General features: G+C 38.4%; 1 protein-coding gene across 1 annotated transcript in view; it reads right to left on the minus strand.

Moving 5' to 3' along the window:
- The window catches only part of GTF2F2 (general transcription factor IIF subunit 2), a 142,637-nt gene that overhangs the window by 51,200 nt on the left and 70,830 nt on the right, over positions 1 to 20,607 (minus strand). The window contains exon 5 of the mRNA XM_059903116.1: positions 11,633 to 11,714. Within this exon, the coding sequence (XP_059759099.1) occupies positions 11,633 to 11,714 (82 nt within the window). The remainder of the gene's footprint in view (positions 1 to 11,632; positions 11,715 to 20,607) is intronic.

Below are 20,607 nucleotides of genomic sequence, written 5' to 3' on the forward strand. Positions count from 1 at the left end.
AAAATCTGTACAAGCCATCATACAGACTAGTGGTGGTCATGATCCTGCCTAAGGACATTTGGCCACTTCTGTGGGTCACATTCAGCAGCAAGTTTTAAATTCTCAGAACAGATCTCCAACAAACGCAGCTAGGCCAGATCTACCCACTTGGGCCAGGAAGCACAGATGGTTATCCTGGTGATAAGTTCCCCTGACAAACGAAAAGGCATACTTAATCTGTGTTTAGGGCCAACCTATACATGCTATAATTTCAATGACTTTTCTTCCTTTCTCGTGAAAAAAATGTGCCTACTCAAATACCCTGAACAGGTAACCTGATGGCTATTATTTCACATTTAGTAAGAAAAGGTTTAAAATCAAATGCCCAGTTTGACTTAGGCCCATTCACTCTTAAAATATATTCAGAATTGATAGAATAAAAAAGATTAGAGAGCAGGATAAAAAGTAAACAGATACGTAAAGACAGCATTACTAAGAGGAAAATAAATGAAAAAAGGAGGTGCTGGGATAATAAAGATAAACTTTCCATACTTGACAGTTTTGCCTAAGGTTTAGCCCTGTTAATTTTCAATCGTGAGTGAACAAAGAGAAATTGTGTACTGAGGTATTTTTATCCTGCAAAGCTGTGAGGCTCTGTAGAAACACCACCACATGCCAATACTGTTTCTCAGGACCTATAATTTGAATCTTAAATACAGCTAAATGCATTTTTAAAAGAGTATTAATCCTGGAGAGATTCATTAATTAAGGTACACTGTAAATTCTTAACTTTAAAGTACTGATTTTTGGTCAATTACTCTACTAGCATTTATTGAACATAAAGCTGTTGGAACAAACATGAGTGAGATTATAGACCCTGACCTCAAGGAGCTCACTATCTAGTAGAGATATAAACAAAAGTAATAAAAGTAGAATGAAAAGCAAAATGTGATTAGTGGTTTATTACAAAAAGTATAAGCAGGAGCTTGGTGGAACAGTACTTATCTTGGGTGGAGAGAAATAGTTGTGCAGGTTGACATTTGAGCTGAATCTTAAAGGACGAACAGGAGTCTGGAAAGCAGGAAAGCAAGGAAAGAGCACAGCAGCCAGTGGGACATAAAAGCACATGGGGAAGGCGGAAAATGACTGGTTTTGCTCTAGTGCACACTTGAGCCGGAATGGCAGCAGAGTAAGAAGGGGTGAGAAGCCCCAGGAACACCAAGACAGCGGGCAGAAGAGGTGGGGAATTCCGAAGACAAGCTATGTTTAGGGTGAGACCACAGTACCCAGATACTGAAAAAAATCCCTCTCCTCCTGCAAGCTTAAGGTAAAAATATCTGAGGACTTGAAAGAAGGATTATATAGAACCTTTGTTTGTTGTTTAATTATGCCAATGGTTTAATTTTTTAATATATCAATATATTCCTGATAACTTTTTATAATCATTTGGAAAATCCTTATTTCATCAGAATAGTAAATCTTTAGGAGCAGTCTATAGCTAAAGGGCTGTGCGGACAGCTGTTATGGCTCTTCAGAGGGAAAAGGGACATCTTTACTGTCAATCTCCCTAAGAAGTCTTTCTTACACCAGGAATGCCCTGGCAATCCAGTGGTTAGGGCTCAGTGCTCTCACTGCAGAGGGCATGGGTTCGATCCCTGGTCAAGGAACTGAAATCCCACAAGCCTCACGGTGTGGTGGTGGGGGGGGGGGAATCCATTTTGGGGACTTTCCTGGTGGCGCAGTGGTTAAGAATCCGCCTGCCAATGCAGGGGACACGGGTTCGAGCCCTGGTCCGGGAACATCCCACATGCCGCGGAGCAACTAAGCCCGTGCGCCACAACTACTGAGCCTGTGCTCTAGAGCCCGTGAGCCACAACTACTGGGCCCGCGTGCCACAACTACTGAAGCCCGCGTGCCTAGAGCCCGTGCTCCGCAACAAGAGAAGCAACCACAGTGAGAAGCCTGTGCACCACAACAAAGAGTAGCCCCCGCTCGCCCTAACTAGAGAAAGCCCACGCACAGCAACAAAGACCCAATGCAGCCAAAAATAGAAGGTTTCCCTGCACCAAACAGCATTCCCCATGAAGATCTTTTTAAAAATTCTTGATAAAACACCATGACTATCTTTTCATGGTAGTTTTATCCCACTGGTATTTTTGCATGTTTACTGCAGCTATCTATTTATAATGCATTTAAAAATTATTGTACTTCAATGAAGACATCCAGCTTCTTTCACATAATCCTTCATTTTTAAATGGCAGTTAAAAAGGAGCAGTTCAAGGTGAAAGGATGTGAGAACAAGGGCACACTTACGGCAAAGAAGGTTAGCTGCCTTCTTGGGTTAGCTCTTCAGGACTTCCTGTTCCCTGGCCTTTAAAAAAATCTTTGATGAAGAAGATTTACAGCCCCACATTTTAAATATCACACATTTGGGTACCTCAGGAGAGCCATCAGCTAAAGTATCACTGCAGGAGGGGATGATAAGACTGTTTCCAAAGATAACTTGGGAAAATTTCAGGATCAGTAACCTTTACAATTTCCATAAAGATTCTGAACATCCAGTAGAAGATTTATAAACTAAAAATCCATGGGTTTCTGATCTATATATGATGGTGGGCACATTAAGGAGTTCTTGAGGGCAAGAACAGGGTAGATGAAAAGATTGTGAAGAGAGGGTTAACTCAGTTCCTTGGGTCTGAATCTCGATAACATCTAGGAACTTCTAAACCACTACTTTAGGGTTTTTGTTTTGAAAAGAGGATTATTATCATGAACTCTATAAAAAAAATCTTCAGATTCTTCTTCTTAGCTCTAGTTCTCTTTCTGCTCTATTTCCAATTTAAACTTGATTAAACTAATTTATCTACCTCAGGGCAGGAATTCAAAAAGAATCCTTGTGTGCAAGTCTCTTTTATCAGGAGAACTAAGACAAACCGGGTTGGGTTGGGAATATCTCCAGAGGGTTTTAGGACAGGAGTACTTACTCAGGCAACTGTCATAAACATAATAGGTAATATTTATTGAGTACCTACTCTGTGTCAGACACATCACGTATTATATAGTATTATTTAATCATTATCATAACACTGAGATAAATGCCGTTACCACATTTTACAGATGAGGAAACAAAGGCACCGAAAGGCCATGTACTTTGCCCAAGATCACAGAGCCAGTAAATGGGGAATCCAGTCTTTGAAACCAGGCAGTGAGATTCCAGAGCCCAACCTCTTAACCATCTCACCCTATTATTAAGGCATCTTCACAGAGTTGCTTTCTAATAAAAGTTCTGACCCTCTTTCAAGAGAGAAGATGGTCATTCCTCAAGAGAAGCAATGAAGGGTGCAAATGTCCCTGATGAGTGTGTCTTACCCCTAAGATGCTTTTCTGGTACAAAGAGTTCTGCTGTTGATCTTATGATTACCTCCCTAGCACCCACCCTGTTCCTCCCCTACTGAGCGGCAGCCACATGTTTTGTTTGATGGGACTGACCCTCCCTCCCGTACATTTCCACAGGTGGGCCCTAAGCATTAGTGCACACTTCCCACCTTCATTAACACATTTACTGGTTTCTGAAATAAACCCAGAACCCATGTTGGCCCACAGAAGGAAGTGAAGGGCTCTGTTCAATGGTTGGTTGAAGACAAGGTCACTTAACTCCTTGGGGCCCCATATAAATAATGAGGCAGATAATCCTGGGAGCTGCAAGTAGCCATCTTGCTACCAGGAGAAAAGCCAGTCTGAAAACAGGCAAGCTGGAGAAAGACAGACCCAGGAAAATTCAAAACAGCTAGAACACTAAGGACGTTGAGAACTCCTAGGTAAAGCCACGGCTAAAGCCCACAATACCACTGGATTCAATTTACGTGAGTCAACAAATTTCTTTTATTTTTAAGCCAGTTTGCACTGGGTTTTCTGATACTTACAAATGAAAGCATCTAATTAATACAAGTATATTAACCATTAACCTCAACATTCACCAAAAACTCTGTTCAATAAAATCTGTTGCAAATAAGATCACCAGAAAGCTAAAATCCATACTGTATTTCCCTGGTCATAAAATTATCTTTATTGAACCCTGAGTTACTTCTATAACCTCATCTTTTATTTAGGATTAACAGAAAACTGATTTTCTGTAAAACTAAGTTTAGTTTATTATTCATTTTGCTGTTTAATAAACTTTATCTACAAATTTACATTAAGGTTATACAAATATACATTTAAACGTTAACATAGCACTGTCATATGCCCAGCTTTGGGTGGCTACTGGGACTCACACAACAGTTTATGTTCAGCCATAGCAGTTTCTATTCTAGATTTTCTGATATATGTTTCCTAATTGCCAGAACTTTCATTATTTGACTCTTTAAGTTCTCATTTTAAAGTTAGCATTTTAATATATCCAGGCTATTCACAATAAGGGTGATCTTACATCGCAGTTTATGTGGGACAGTTTACACTGCTGTCTCAGTGTGGCTCTCAGGTTAGGCCTACTTTCATTCTTAAAAGTATCCTGTTTTAAACGATAAATTATATAATTACCCTATTTACAACTCATCTTGTACTTTTTTAAATATAAAGGGACATGGCTATAAGATAATCATCCTAATATATAAGAAATATCATTTATAAAATAATTATTCTTTATGAAATTTATATATGAAGAAAAATAAAAATTATAAGGACTAAATATATTCAAAAACTAGTTTATATATGGTGAAAAGAAAATGCTTCAGTGCTGTTATTGCATTAAGCAAAAATTTTATTTGCAGAAACTTCTTTGGGCATGAATCACATCACCCACAAATTACGTAAAGATCTACTGAGGGAGAGGGTCCTTTCCACTTCCCTTACAATAAGACATTCTAAGACATCTTCTACCATAATATGAAGCATCAGGAATCTAGGCAGGTACAGCAAGGTAACTTCTCCCCAGGAGAGAATGTGAATCACAACTTGCTTCCTCTGTCTGGTGTCTTAGCACAGAAAAGAAAACTCTGCTTTTTCTTTTCTCCACCCCTCTACAGCCAATGTTCTGTTCCCAAATGGAAAGGCTTTTCTTATTAGGTTTTTGAAGAAAACCCAAAAACACTGAAAGAACTAAAAATAAAAGCCTTTGAGACAAGTATTTTTAGATGACTTAGTGACAAAAACATGCAGAAGTTAAAAAGCCATATATTTTCCTATTACTAGGATTTCCTACACGAAAATACATTAGGATGATTGTCTTATATTTATGTCCCTTTGCATTTAAAAAAGTACAATATGAATTATAAATAGGTTGATTACATAATTTATCATTTGACTATTAAGGAAAAACTCAAGATGCTTAATAAAGTTACACTTAATGAAATAATACAAATTAAATTTTAATTACATAATACATCAGATATGAGCTATTTAAAATATATTTACATTTAGCAATTCAAAATAAATTTCCTCCTAATAAAATATCATTCAGATCCATCCAAATTTATGTCAGATAAAGAGAAAGTACTAGAAGCATTGGAAATTTTTTTTCCCATTTGATTTTTAGATTTTCTTGTGTGGCTAAATGGATTTTTATAAAATTTTATATACGTGATGGGTTTGGACAAAAAAAATTATAGCACAGGATTCATTTCTTTCTTGGCTTAAATTTCACTGATTCAAAGGTTTACATATTTCTTGGGTTTACTGCAATACTAATTTCCACCTTCATTTAAATGAATGACAGACTCTTACAAACTAACAGAATCTTACTTACATTTGATTAATATGGGAGTTATAATTCTCATAACATTTGGCTAATTTATCAGCTAAATTTTAATAACAGAGAGCTGTAATAAGAATCTACTACTAAAATTAAATTCCCACTAAAGCAACACATCATTCTTAGAGAGTATTATTTATAAATATAAAATACACTTTGTATATACCCATTTACATTACTAAGAGTATAGTTCAGCTGCTATTTGCTAAAATATAATACAGTAAAATCTCACTGATTTAAGGAAAAAACCTCACTAAGTCAAGGAAAGAAAGGTCATCTCTGATACAAAGGCTTTCTCTTCTAGCCCTTTGTAAATGGAAGACTATTCAATTCTTATTTTATACTTTGAAACACTTTTTCGTTGTTGATGAAATGTTTCTATATTTGTTTTACAATCACTTTCTTCTCAAAGCAAGATGTGTGTGTGTATGTATGTGCACACACATGCACATGCAAATGAGCTGAAAAATCAAGTCCAGGTTTCAAGTGTAGCTTTGAGTAAAAAAAAAAAAAAAATTAAAGAAGCTGAGTGCTGCTGATTTCCATGTTTCCGTACCCAGTTTTGCCATTCATTTCTATTTCAATCAATTTCAACCCAACAGATACTTCTGGATATTTATTATTTGTAATGTACTATGCCAAGTGCTGAGATACAAAAAGGAAAGGAGGAAGGAAAAATGGAAAAGAAAGGAAGAAAAATAAAACTCACAGTTCCTGCTCTTATGAAGTTTATAATCTTGTAGAAGATGCAACTATGTACACCTAAGTAGTAGAAAACATAGACATTTATATATACCATTAAAGAAGAACAGTATGTGGGAACATAGGAAAGGGGCAGGGGAGGCAGATCCTGACTGGAGTGGGGAGTGGAAGATATGAGGTTTCTGTGAGTAAGTGACACTTGGGTTGGTTTTAAAGGCCCTTGGCAGAAGGTAGCTAAGGCCTTCCAGATAAAGGATGCAACATATCACACAGCCATAAGATGTACAAGTGCCTAGTACATCTGGGAAAACAACTTGTAGTGTGATATAACAATCGGACATCTATGTAAAGGAGAAGAGCTGAAAATGAAGCCAGGAAGTGAGACGAGCCAGATTATCAAAAAAACCCTGAATGTCATTAAAGAGTAGGCAGTCAGAAGAAGGCTCTGATGGAAGATCTAAATAGACATTTCTCCAAAGGCAACATACAGATGACCAAAATTAAACTATAAGGACTTCTTTCTCCCTCTGACCTCGTCGGTGCATTGCACAGGATGGGATGGAGCCGTCTGAGACTCACAGCAGGACGTGCATCTAGGCCACAACACAAGAGCCACCACCATCAGCCTGGTCCTAGAGAAATCCCCTGTCCCACAACTATGAAGGATTTAATTAATTAATTAATTAATTAATTAATCTATCTATTTATTTATGGCTGCATTGGGTCCTCGCTGCTGTGCGCAGGCTTTCTCTAATTGCAAGGAGTGTGGGCTACTTTTCGTTGCGGCATGCGTGTTTCCCATTGTGGTGGCTTCTCTTGTTGAGGAGCACGGGCTCTAGGCACATGGGCTTCAGTAGCTGTGGCATGCAGGCTTCAGTAGTTGTGGCTCGCGGACTCTACAGCGCAGGCTCAGTAGTTGTGGCACACGGGCTTAGTTGCTCCGCAGCATGTGGGATCTTCCCGGCCCAGGGCTCAAACCCAGGTGCCCTACATTGGCAGGTGGATTCTTTTTTTTTTTTTAATTAATTTATTTATGGCTGTGTTGGGTCTTCGTTTCTGCGCGAGGGCTTTCTCTAGTTGTGGCAAGCGGGGGCCACTCTTCATCACGGTGCGCAGGCCTCTCACTATCGCGGCCTCTCTTGTTGCGGAGCACAGGCTCCAGACGCGCAGGCTCAGTAATTGTGGCTCCCGGGCCTAGTTGCTCTGCGGCATGTGGGATCTTCCCAGACCAGGGCTCGAACCCGTGTCCCCTGCATGGGCAGGCAGATTCTCAACCACTGCGCCACCAGGGAAGCCCAACCATGGAACTTTGAGATGAGTTTATCAAGTCCCACAAACTCCACCTCCGAATATCCTCAAAACCTAGTTTCTCATCTCCCTTCTGCCTAGAACCACCTTGTTTAGTCATTCTGACATTTTGTACCTGGGCTATTACATCAACCTCTAATTTATCTCCCTGGTTTCAATCTCTATACTATGGCCAGAATGACTCTTCTAACACACAAATCCCTTCGCTTTCCATCAGCTTAAAATCCTTCAGTGCCTCCCTAATAGTAAGAGCACACAAAGTCCAAATTTCTTACCACAGCATACAAGACCTTTTAACAAGTAATTTAACAAGCATATGAGACTAACATTTCAACTTTTCTCCTGCCATTCATTCACTCAACAAATATTTCCTGGGACTTCCCTGGTGGCACAGTGATTAAGAATCTGCCTGCCAATGCAGGGGACATGGGTTTGAGCCCCGGTCTGGGAAGATCCCACATGCTGCGGAGCAACTAAGCCCGTGTGCCACAACTACTGAGCCCACATGTCACAACTACTGAAGCCTGCACACCTAGAGCCTGTGCTCCGCAACAAGAGAAGCCACTGCAATGAGTAGCCCCCGCTCACCGCAACTAGAGAAAGCCTGCACGCAGCACTGAAGACCCAACGCAGCCATTAATTAATTAATTGATTAATTAATTAAAAACAAAACCAAAAAAAAGCAAACAAAAAACCACAAATATTTCCTGACTACCTGCTACATGTCATGAACTATTCTAGACACTTGCGTGTGTGTATCAGTGAACAAAATAGGTGCACACACACACAAAACAAAACAAAAAACAAACTATGGGAGCTTAAACTGCACTAGGGCAAAGCTGGTAATAAATATAGTAAATAAATTACATTAGGTGATATGTGCTATTGAAAAAAATACAAGCATAGAAGGGAACAGGGTGGTCAGGGTACGCCTTATTGAAAAAGTAGAATTTGAGAAGAGACTTGAAAGAGGCGAGGAGGTGAGCCATGCAGCTATCTGGAGAAAGCGTGTTCCAGGTAGGAAAGAACATCCAGTGCAAAGACCCTCATATGGAAGTGTGCCTGTGCTCGTGGACTGTTACGAGATCAGTGTGGATGGAGCAGAGTGAGTGAGGGGGAGGGAAGCAGGAGGTTCGAATGGGGAGAAGCGGAACAGAATGGTAGGGAGATCATGTAGGTCCCTGTATACAATTATAAGGACTTGTGCGATTTTATTCTGAGTAATACAGGAAGCATTGAAAGTGACATGTGAGCAGAGGGACGGCACAACTTGACAGGTTTTAAAAGAACTGCTCTGGCTACTGTGCTGACAGTAGACTCCAGTGGGGCAAGGGTGGAAGCAGGAACTCTGCTAGGAGGCTAGCGCAGTGATCCAGGTGAGAAACAACGGCAGATCATGTGGGTGGTGAGAAATGGTCAGACTGCAGATGTATAATATTTTGAAGGTACAGTCAGTAAGATTTTTCTGACACATTGGATGTGGGGTGTGAGAGAGGAGTCAAGAATGCAACCAAGGTTTATGGATTGAGAAAAAGGGGAGGACAGAGTTGGCATGAGCTCAGATGAGAACGAATGCTGGTGGAGCAGGTTTGAGGGGCAAGACTGGGAGTTCAGTTTTAGACATATGTCTACTGGACATCCAACCAGGCTTTTGGATATTTAAGTTCAGAGTTCAGAAAAGGGCTGGAGCTTCCCTGGTGGCGCAGTGGTTGAGAATCTGCCTGCCAATGCAGGGGACGCGGGTTCGAGCCCTGGTCTGGGAAGATCCCACATGCCGCGAAGCGGCTAGGCCCATGAGCCATAACTGCTGAGCCTGCACGTCTGGAGCCCGTGCTCCGCAACAAGGGAGGCCACGATAGTGAGAGGCCCGCGCACCGCGATGAAGAGTGGCCCCCGCTTGCCGCAACTAGAGAAAGCCCTCGCGCAGAAACGAAGACCCAACACAGCCATAAATAAATAAATAGATAGATAGATAGATAGATAGATAGATAGATAGAAAAGAAAAGGGCTGGAGCTTCTGCTTGTTCTGTCCCAGACAAACCCTGCGTTCCAGGCTTGCAGAGCTACACACAGGTCCCTGATGTCTTCCCCGGGTCTCTGTACCTACATGTCTCTCTGTGTAGAAAGTGTTCTTACTCATGTCTTTTTCCACTTGGTCAAAAAAAATCTCAGCCTTCAAGACTTATGTCATATAGCATCTATTTTATGAAACTCACATAATTATCATCTCCTGAATCACCCTGTTTCCTCAAGTCACTGAAGTAACAGAAATATATAATGGCTGGTCTTTTAGCATACTCCAAAAGGCTAAACAATTTTAATGTCTTTTTTGGTAAGGAAAAAGCAGCCATTTCATAAACACAGCAGGTGACTTGCTTGATCTCATCATCAGAAATTTTTAGAAACTTTTAAAGAAAATTAAGACCACAGAAAAATATCTTGGCAAGCAGCTGAGTAATCAATTTTGCATTTTCCAATTTCAGTAGTTATTTGAAAAAAAATTCTCAAAAAGACTTGTATTATATAATAAACTTTATAGGCCAAAAACAAAGAGAAACATCTGCCTGTGTTCCAAAGTTATTTACTGTTATAAAAATTTTTCATTTTGATTGTCATCCTTTTACTTGTCCTGGGGAGGCATTGAAATTAGAGGAATTATTGGACAAAGCCAGTCGCTTTGTTTCATTCCCAGGAGACAGACTTCCAATCTAATTGAGAAAAGGGGAAAAATTTTTTAAATGTGAAACTGAGAGCTGATCCAGCTCAGCCAATTTGGATATCCATAGGGGCTGCTGCTGTCACTTGAAAGTGTCCTCCCAACTACCAGTTCTGAGCAGCTACAATCTTCTAAAATGTAAGTTCCATGAGGGTAGAGATTTTTATTTGTCTTGTTCACTACTATTTCACATAGTAAGTATTGGGTAAATGAAAAAATGTGTAATTCTAAACTACATGGGGTTGAAATACATTCAATATAAACTATAAAGCAAGTACAATAAATACATTTCTTCCGGGTTTAAAAAATTGTTGACTCTTTGAAAGTCACAAAGTTTGAAGTATCAAGAATTCGTGATCATAATCTTTAAATATTAATTACAAAAGGTTAACCACATACTAAAGTGGGGAGGAGGGACCCCAAAGCAAAATCTCTAACAAAATAATAAGTTTCTAAAAAGTTCTTTGTAGATTAAGAGAAAAGGATGGTATTCTAGCAACTAACTATACTTGCTTTTTAATGTATAGTATTTTAGATACATATTCATCATGGGAAAATTATAGCCCTTGAAAATAAAATAGTACAAAGATCTTATTACATGTCTTTGGAGAATCAAGATTTATAAGGACAACTAGAAAAAGACATTTAAAAAATTTGATTCCAGGTTATAAACACAGTAGCTTAATATACCCCAAATTAACAGCCCAGGTTCTGAAAGTTCTTTTGGCAAAGAAACTCTTAATTGAGTTTTTAAAAAATTGAGGTATAACTGGCATACAACATTATATTAGTTTCAGGTGTACAAGATAACAATTCAATAACTGTATACATTGGGAATTGATCACCACAATAAGACTAGTTAACTTCCACCAGCATAGGTAGTTAAAAAATTTTTTTTGTCTTGGGATGAGAACTTTTGGGATGTATTCTCTCAGCAACTTTCAAATGTGCAATAAAGTATTATTAACTATAGTAACCATGTTGCACATGACATCCTCATGACATTTATTTTATAACTGGAAGTTTGTTCTTACTTGGTTTTAAAACCAAACAACCTTTGAAGAAAACACTTTCAACAATAACCATAGTTTTCATGCAGTCTATAGACAATCTAATATATGTATTTCAATCCCAAAAAAGAAATATCAGGTATTATTTTAAAGTTAAAAAGCACCAACCTCTTTAATCTCATGTAGTTTTCACTGGCAGCAGGTCGGCATTCAGCTCTTTGTACCACTATTCCTTCCAGTGAAAGCTTATCTTGAATGGAAAGACAAAAATTAACAAATGTATTGAGAAATAACATTTATCATGTTCAAGACTATATTTTGACATACTAACCAAGGTAACAATGATTACAATCAAATATAGTTAATAATAAAAATCAAGGAAAGAAAAGGAATATTTTTAAGTTTACAGTAATATCATTGGTCAGAATAGAGAAAAACCTTATTCTTGGCTAGTAAAAAACTGGGCTCCTGTCAGGTTTATTTATTGGGCTGCTGCAGCCCCTTGCCAATAACAGCTTTTATACACTTAGCTCTTCCTAAAGAGAGTGGCTTAAAAGGGCATAAAAATCAAGTAAAAATTTGAAGGGTGTGGCAGCTATATCATCTTTGGCAGAGAAGTAAGTTCTGAAAACACAGCTAGCCTAAAGCACTAAATCAAAAATTCATACACACATGTATATGCATGCATGGGCACACACACATACATGTGCAAAAAAGAAAATTCTAGAATACACGGTGACTAGAACAGCTAGCTTAGAAAATACTATGAAACTAGGCAGGTCCTTGTCTGGGTTATACTGTGTACCAGTTCTGCCTGCCAGTTGCTCTGACTTCTATTTTCCAGCAAAATGATTAAAATGGATGTGTCTAAACTAGAGCTTTAACTGCTATGAATATCTGTCCAAACAGAAGGGCAATTTTTCCCACCATTAGTAAGAATTCTTATGGTGACCCTGACACAAAATTCAAGAGAAAACAAAAGTTAGCACCTACTGAGTGCCTACTAGGCACCAAGTCACTTTAAGACCTCATCTTATTTGATAATGCATGTATGACTGACCCACGATGGTACCTGCTTTACTGCAGTCTGGAAATGTACGACTATGGTTAGGAACAGTTATGGTTCAGTCGTATTTCCGGGAGAATTCACCCAGGTTTCCGGAAGAGATTCAGGAACTCCTCTGGCTCATCAGCAATGCATTTATGACCCATCTTTTCAGGGCAAATGACCTCATGCATTCCACAAACATTAACTAAATGCCTACGATGTGAAGGGAACCATCTAGGCATTGCAGAATTGAAGATGACTGAAATACAGTACTGTCTTCAAGAAGCATACAGTTCACTGGAGGAACAGATAAGTTGACCAAAACATAGAATGCAGATAGAACCATGCCCACATGATTTATGTTAGAAAATTTTTCTTATGGTGACCTTTCTCTATTTTGCCTCCAAAATCTAGGAACTCCTTATTATAGCCCCTAAGTACTAATACACACAGTAACTCGATAGTTCAATGTAACATATGCAACAAACCTCAAGTAGAGGCTGACAGATGACTGAAAAGAGCAATGATGAAAAGCACGTCTACCTTACACCAAAATATGCCAGGAAGGAAATAGTAAAAAGGCCGCAATTATTTTATATTAAATTTAAGTTTAAATATCTAAAAGTAATTTCCTCTTATTAATGAGTTTAGTAAGATTAAATTTTGAATTTTCTTAAAGCAAAAACAAATATTATATTCAGCTCCACTGAAGCTGACAGTTGTATCTAGAAAAATTCTTGCCATAACAATAACAAGATCTGGGAAAGATTCCAATCTATAGTGTCTTAAATGCATGAGAAAAGTTCACTTTTTAAACATAAATTAATCCTTTTTAAAAAGCAAAATAGATCTGGAATACTGTCTCTGAAAATAATTTAGTTACATATCCAGGTGTTTACTAATGCTGAATACTAAAAAGCTACCTTTCAATATCACCTGTGAATGTTCCCCTCTTATTTATCTGTATCTACTCCTGGTGGACAGGATGAGTTTAATTTCTAGTTAAAGGTTTCTGCTGTCCACGTTCCACACATAATACCTGAAAGGGTTAAAAGCATCCAAAGCACCTGCCCATTTCAACTTGGCCACCACTCATCACTCTTCTTCAGTCAAGGTCACTCACACAAAGCAGTAAAATTCACTTCCCAAACCATGATTTCCTGTCCATCATATCCCCCTTTCAAATCTAAAATAGCCTTCAAATGCTTCTCAAATGAAAGGAAAAGTCTTCATCAGCAGCAATGAAAACTTCTACCGATTGGCTGCTCTTAAATAACCCCACATCTCTGTTAACTCTTTGCCCTTCCCGCTCTCTTCCTAAATAAGTTTTCTAAAAACCAATTTACTTATAATACAGCCCCCTAAGCAAGATTTAAAGGTGTCACACACTTTTTAAAGCCTCACAGGAACATGTTTTCATATTCTTTCCACTAAACCATGCTTCTATTCTTCTCCAAAACATTGCTTAAGATTTCAGGGAAAAGCTATTAAATATCACATTTTAAGGCATTTGAAAGCACCCACTTGCACACCACTGCTGTTAATTACAGATCATATTCATTAATATAGGAATCCTGACTTAAAACTACTTTGTTGGCCCAGTTTGAAAGACTGTAAGTACTTGAAATATAATCTTTTTATTGCTCATATATTTATCAAATATTTACTAAGTGCCTTTATGTAAAAGATAATGCAAAAACACATTAGGAATAACAAAGATAAATGAAACGTGGCTCCTGCCCTCAAGGAGTAGAGTCTAGTGCAGCCATTCACAAGCGTGTGGCATGTATGCCTGAAAAGTAGTGAGGAACCCCAAAGAACCTTTTATGTGGGTTTACTACTGATATTGATTATACTAGCAACTAAAACTGAAAAATGTTTAGAAAATCAGAGTGAAAAAGGCAAAAAGGCTTGGTATTATTATAAAAATAGTTTTGATTTCACAGGTCCCTTGAAAGGGTCTCCAGGACCCCTCTACCCAGTGGTTTCCAGATCACATTTTGGGAGCTTCTGGTCTAGTAGGATGATGAGATAGGTATATAAACCACTTTAACACACTAGAAGCACTTTTGATAGACCTCCACTTAACCCACTTCTAGATTACCAAGGCTCTCAGTTCCCCTCTTAACTATGGTGACAGATGCCCACAGCTCACTATACACTAGTGGGTAGTAGGTTAATCTCTACTACTCCCACACACTTCTGCTCAAACTATGCTGGAACTTGTTTATGCTAGTTTTACTGTTAGTAATTATGCAATTTGATTATATATTACATAATCTCATTAATTAAGAGTATGGGGGAGGGAGATGTTTCTACAAAAACTAGGTTTAATGCTTTGTAAGATGTGATATTAAAGATACGTTGCTAAAAATCTGTCAAATTAGGTACTGGAGAGACAACTAGAGATTAGAAGAGAAACATAAAAGTCTAGAAGGATTCTGCATTCATATTGTTTCACAATGTCTAAGTTTCTGCTCCTTTTTAAAGAAACCAAAACTGAAAATCTAAACTAAATTATGGGTTTACTTTTCACAGGAAAGAGAAATCAGATGCTCAATCAGCATCCTATACTGAAAGCAAAGGCCTTGTCCTACATGTACACTGGTGACTAAATGTACATTTGTGGGTCTTAAAATGTTTAAGGCAGTAGGAATATATACTATTATCATTTTTATGATTCCCTACCTTTTAATTTAACTACTGGAAGGACTACTGGTCCTTCCATAAAGGCTGTGGGATTCTACTGTACTATGTAGAATTTGCCATGGTTTATGAGGGTTATAATCTGCTGACAGAGACACGGAGTACTGGGATTAAAACACATACACACAAAGAGAATATGTCTAGCTGGTTTTAAGAAGAGCTTTGATAGAGAAAGCAATGTTTGTGCTGGACCTGGAAAAATGGGTAGGATTTAGAGTGGGAGGTGAAGCAGAAGGGCACCGAAGGTGGTGTGAACAGCATGAACAATGGCTTTTGTCTCTTCTCTGTTTCTCTGTCTGTCTGTCTCTCTCAGAATTTTAAACTAAGGGACCCATACCAGGGTCACTCCACCTCAGAAATCTCTGGAAGGACATGGTCACAACGGTATTCTGAAGAGAAGCCACATAGGCTCATCCTACTGAAAGTCCAGCCATGGCTTGGTTCCTATCTTTCCCTAGGCTTGGCCGTTTGTTCAACTCTTGTTTAGATTCTAGGAACTATTCCAGTATCTTTTTCTAAATTTTCTCACCTCCCCCACTTTTTGGGCTAGATTGGTTTGCTTATTGGTTTCTGCTACTTGTAACCCAAAGAATCTTCATGAGTATGAACATACACCTTTGGTGATGGTATTTTATTGATCTATATCCTGCCACCTAGTTTCAGAAAACAATTGAGAGAAAGTTTTAAAGGGTAAGCTACACAAAGTGCATCCTATAACAAGAATGGAAGCGTTCTAGTTCTGATTCTGTCTCTGAACAGTGGTGTTACTTTGGAGAAGTTACTTTACATCTCTGGGCCTCAGCATCTATATGTATAATAAAGTCACTGGGATCTCTGAGATCTCCTCCAATTCTCTTTCACTAAAATAAACAAAACAAAACTGGCCTTCCCCTCCAACTGAGGATGTTTTATTATTTCATGAGTATTTATTTTGTTTGCCCTAATACTTTCTAAAAGACCTAGACATAATTAAATTTTCTTTGAGTAGAAATTAGAGAAAAACTGTTTCTTGGAATGACAATGAGAAAATGTTGAGAAGCTGTCCAAGACTTGAAAATATACAAACTTCTGTTCTAAGCTGGACCTTCCAACATACCCTATGTTGAGGAACCCAAGAGAAACAACTGACTGGCATGTTTCACAAGTTAAGAGCCTCGCTAGTTTGAACAAGTTAAAGTGGAAGTAAGCAGGAAGGGTGTCTATTAGCATTGGCATGTAAGTAATGAGAAGTAATGTGTTAAGAAGATGTTGGGCATCAGGAAGTTACAGGAGTTCATTTCCACAAGACCACTCGATCCAGTTCAATGTGGAGGCCTTTAAGAGCACTTCCAACTCAAGTTAAAACACAGACAAGGTTAGAACTAAGATTTTGGACTGATCCTTGAGATCTGAAGCTACTTTCCTGATTCTTCCTTACATCACAACTGTGATGGAAAAGGACTAAAGAAATAATATGTAGAAAGGACTAATATTTGGAAAAGGACTAAAGAAATAATATTTCAACAGAGCAAGAGCATTTAAAAGATAAACCATTTTTAATATTCCTACCAGTCTCCACTGTTCTCATTTAAAATCTTTTCCTAGCAGTTTCTGCCTGTGGTTCACAGGGCAAGGCCTATTAATACATGCTACTTGGCATCTTAACAAACCAGTTGGGCAAAGCTGCAATCCCTATGTTATTAAGAAGGTGTTTCTTACTGTATTCAAATTTGTCAATTGATGTTCTGATCTCTATCTAATACTCAGGAATTTTAGGAATAAAAGATCATGCTCAGATTTCAGTAAACCTACAGAGTCAGCATTTGATTAATTACCTCAAAAGCAACAAAATGAGCAGCCACAGAAGTATTCCCCAAAATTATCTGTTTATGCAATATGTTTTCTTGTAATGATATTCAAATTACAAACGTGCCTAAATAGCTGGGAATTCCCAATTTTAAACCAAACACTGAAACCATAATTTGAGGACTAGACTTAGGATTAGAAAACATCTCGGCTTCCTCACTCCTACTACTGGTCTTCAACTTTTCCCCTATGGACTGGGAGAAAGAAGGTTTACATACATTCCTATACAAGGGATGCTGTAATGCTCATCAAAGAGTACCTGTGAATGACAAGACTGGTTGTCCGCGAGTAGAAGAGTGGTTACATAAGGTACAAAATCGAAGATGGAGGACTTAAATGTACAAAGGAGTGTGGATTGTTCTATGAGTCTACAGAAGCCATAACAAACTTTTTGTCAAAGAAATAACTTAGAGAACGACATTTTAAAAACAAACATTTGTATCTTTTACCGTTTACAAGGCAAGTTCACAAGTTATCATTCCTCCTACACTTCACAGTAGTCTCCTTTTTGCTTGTTATATATAATTATATATATAATTTAATATATATAATTAATCAATATAAATCCTCAAATACAGATGTGGGCATAATGTTGTAATGCTGTATAAACAGACACAATCCCTAATCTAAAAGTTGCTTTCAAGAATAAGAGGTTGGCTCTTCCTCTCCACACCAGCTTTCTAGTTCCCAATTCCCTCTTCCTCTTTCTCCTCTTGCCCTTCTAGTCCTCTGACTCTGAGTCCCCAGAACCAGCCTCTGGCCCCATAGATGTACGGCCTCCCCACTGCAGGACCACTGGTTTGCTGGTAGCTGTGTCTCAGAAAAAGCTGTCTTCGGCAAGGCAGAAGCAGTTCCCTGCTGGTATTCCCAGAGTCTGGTGGAACGCCTAACACATACCATGTGGCTGACAGGGTCTTGGTGCTCCCGCCAGGTGTCAGGCCTGAGCCTCTGAGGTGGGAGAGCCAAGTTCAGGACACTGGTCCACCACAGACCTCCCTGGTAGTATCAGTCGGTGAGAGCTCTCCCAGATATCTCCATCTCAACGCTAAGACCCAGCTCCACTCAATGACCAGCAAGCTCCAGTGCTGGACACCCCATGCCAAACAACTACCAAGACAGGAACACAACCCCACCCATTAGCAAGAGAGGCTGCCTAAAATCATAATAAGTTCACAGACACCCCAAAACACACCACCAGACGTGGTCCTGCCCATCAGAAAGACAAGATCCAGCCTCATCCACCAGAACACAGGCACTAGTCCCCTCCACCAGGAAGCATACACAACCCACTGAACCAACCTTACCCACTGGGGGCAGACACCAAAAACAATGGGAACTATGAACCTGCAGCCTCTGAAAAGGAGACCTCAAACACAGTAAGTTAAGCAAAATGAGAAGACAGAGGAATACAAAGCAGATGAAGGAGAAAGGTAAAAACCCACCAGATCAAACAAATGAAGAGGAAATAGGCAGTCTACCTGAAAAAGAATTCAGAGTAATGACAGTAAAGATGATCCAAAATCTTGGAAATAGAATGGAGAAAATACAAGAAATGTTTAACAAGGACCTAGAAGAACGAAAGAGCAAGCAAACAATGATGAAATGAACAACACAATAAATGAAATTAAAAATTCTCTAGAAGGAATCAATAGCAGAATACCTGAGGGAGAAGAATGGTTAAGTGACCTGGAAGATAAAACAGTGGAAATAACTACTGCAGAGCAGAATAAAGAAAAAAGAATGAAAAGAATTGAGGACAGTCTCAGAGACCTCTGGGACAACATTAAACACAACAACATTCGAATTATAGGGGTCCCAGAAGAACAAGAGAAAAAGAAAGGGACTGAGAAAATATTTGAAGAGATTATAGTTGAAAACTTCCCTAATATGGGAAAGGAAATAGTCAATTAAGTCCAGGAAGCACAGAGAGTCCCATACAGGATAAAACCAAGGAGAAACACACCAAGACACATATTAATCAAACTATCAAAAATTAAATACAAAGAAAAAATATTAAAAGCAGCAAGGGAAAAGCAACAAATAACATACAAAGGAATCCCCATAAGGTTAACAGCTGATCTTTCAGCAGAAACTCTGCAAGCCAGAAGGGAGTGGCAGGACATATTTAAAGGGATGAAAGGGAAAAACCTACAACCAAGATTACTCTAGCCAGCAGGGATCTCATTCAGATTCGGCAGAGAAATTAAAACCTTTATAGACAAGCAAAAGCTAAGAGAATTCAGCACCACCAAACCAGCTTTACAACAAATGCTAAAGAACTTCTCTAGGCAGGAAACACAAGAGAAGGAAAAGACCTACAATAACAAACCCAAAACAATTAAGAAAATGGTAATAGGAACATATATATCGATAATTACCTTAAATGTAAATGGAATAAATGCTCCAACCAAAAGACATAGACTGGCTGAATGGATACAAAAACAAGACCCATATGTATGCTGTCTACAAGAGACCAACTTCAGATCTAGGGACACATACAGACTGCAAATGAGGGGATGGAAAAAGATATTCCATGCAAATGGAAATCAAAAGAAAGCTGGAGTAGCAATTCTCATATCAGACAAAATAGACTTTAAAATAAAGACTATTATAAGAGACAAAGAAGGACACTACATAATGATCAAGGGATCAATCCAAGAAGAAGATATAACAATTGTAAATATTTATGAACCCAACATAGGAGCACCTCAATACATAAGGCAAATGCCAATAGCCATAAAAGGGGAAATCGACAGTAAAACAATCATAGTAGGGGACTTTAACACCCCACTTTCACCAATGGACAGATCATCCAAAATGAAAATAAGGAAACACAAGCTTTAAATGACACATTAAACAAGATGGACTTAATTTATATTTATAGGACATTCCATCCAAAAACAGAATACACTTTCTTCTCAAGTGCTCATGGAACATTCTCCAGGATAGATCATATCTTGGGTCACAAATCAAGCCTTGGTAAATTTAACAAAATTGAAATCGTATCAAGTATCTTTTCCAACCACAACACTATGAGACTGGATATCAATTACAGGAAAAAGAAATACAAACACATGGAGGCTAAACAATATGCTACTAAATAACCAAGAGATCACTGAAGAAATAAAAGAGGAAATCAAAAAATACCTAGAAACAAATGACAATGAAAACACGATGACCCAAAACCTATGGGACACAGCAAAAGCAGTTCTAGGAGGGAAGTTTATAGCAATACAATCCTACCTCAGGAAACAAGAAAAATCTCAAATAAACAACCTAACCTTACACCTAAAGCAATTAGAGAAAGAATAACAAAAAACCCCCAAAAGTTAGCAGAAGGAAAGAAATCATAAAGATCAGATCAGAAATAAATGAAAAAGAAATGAAGGAAACAAAGCTACAGTAATGAAGACAGTATGGTACTGGCACAAAAAACAGAAATATAAATCAATGGAACAGGACAGAAAACCCAGAGATAAACCCACACACCTATGGTCACCTTATCTTTGATAAAGGACGCAAGAATATAGAATGGAGAGAAGAC

This window comes from Balaenoptera ricei, chromosome 18 (genome assembly GCF_028023285.1).
Source record: "Balaenoptera ricei isolate mBalRic1 chromosome 18, mBalRic1.hap2, whole genome shotgun sequence".
In the NCBI taxonomy this organism is placed as follows: Eukaryota; Metazoa; Chordata; class Mammalia; order Artiodactyla; family Balaenopteridae; genus Balaenoptera; species Balaenoptera ricei.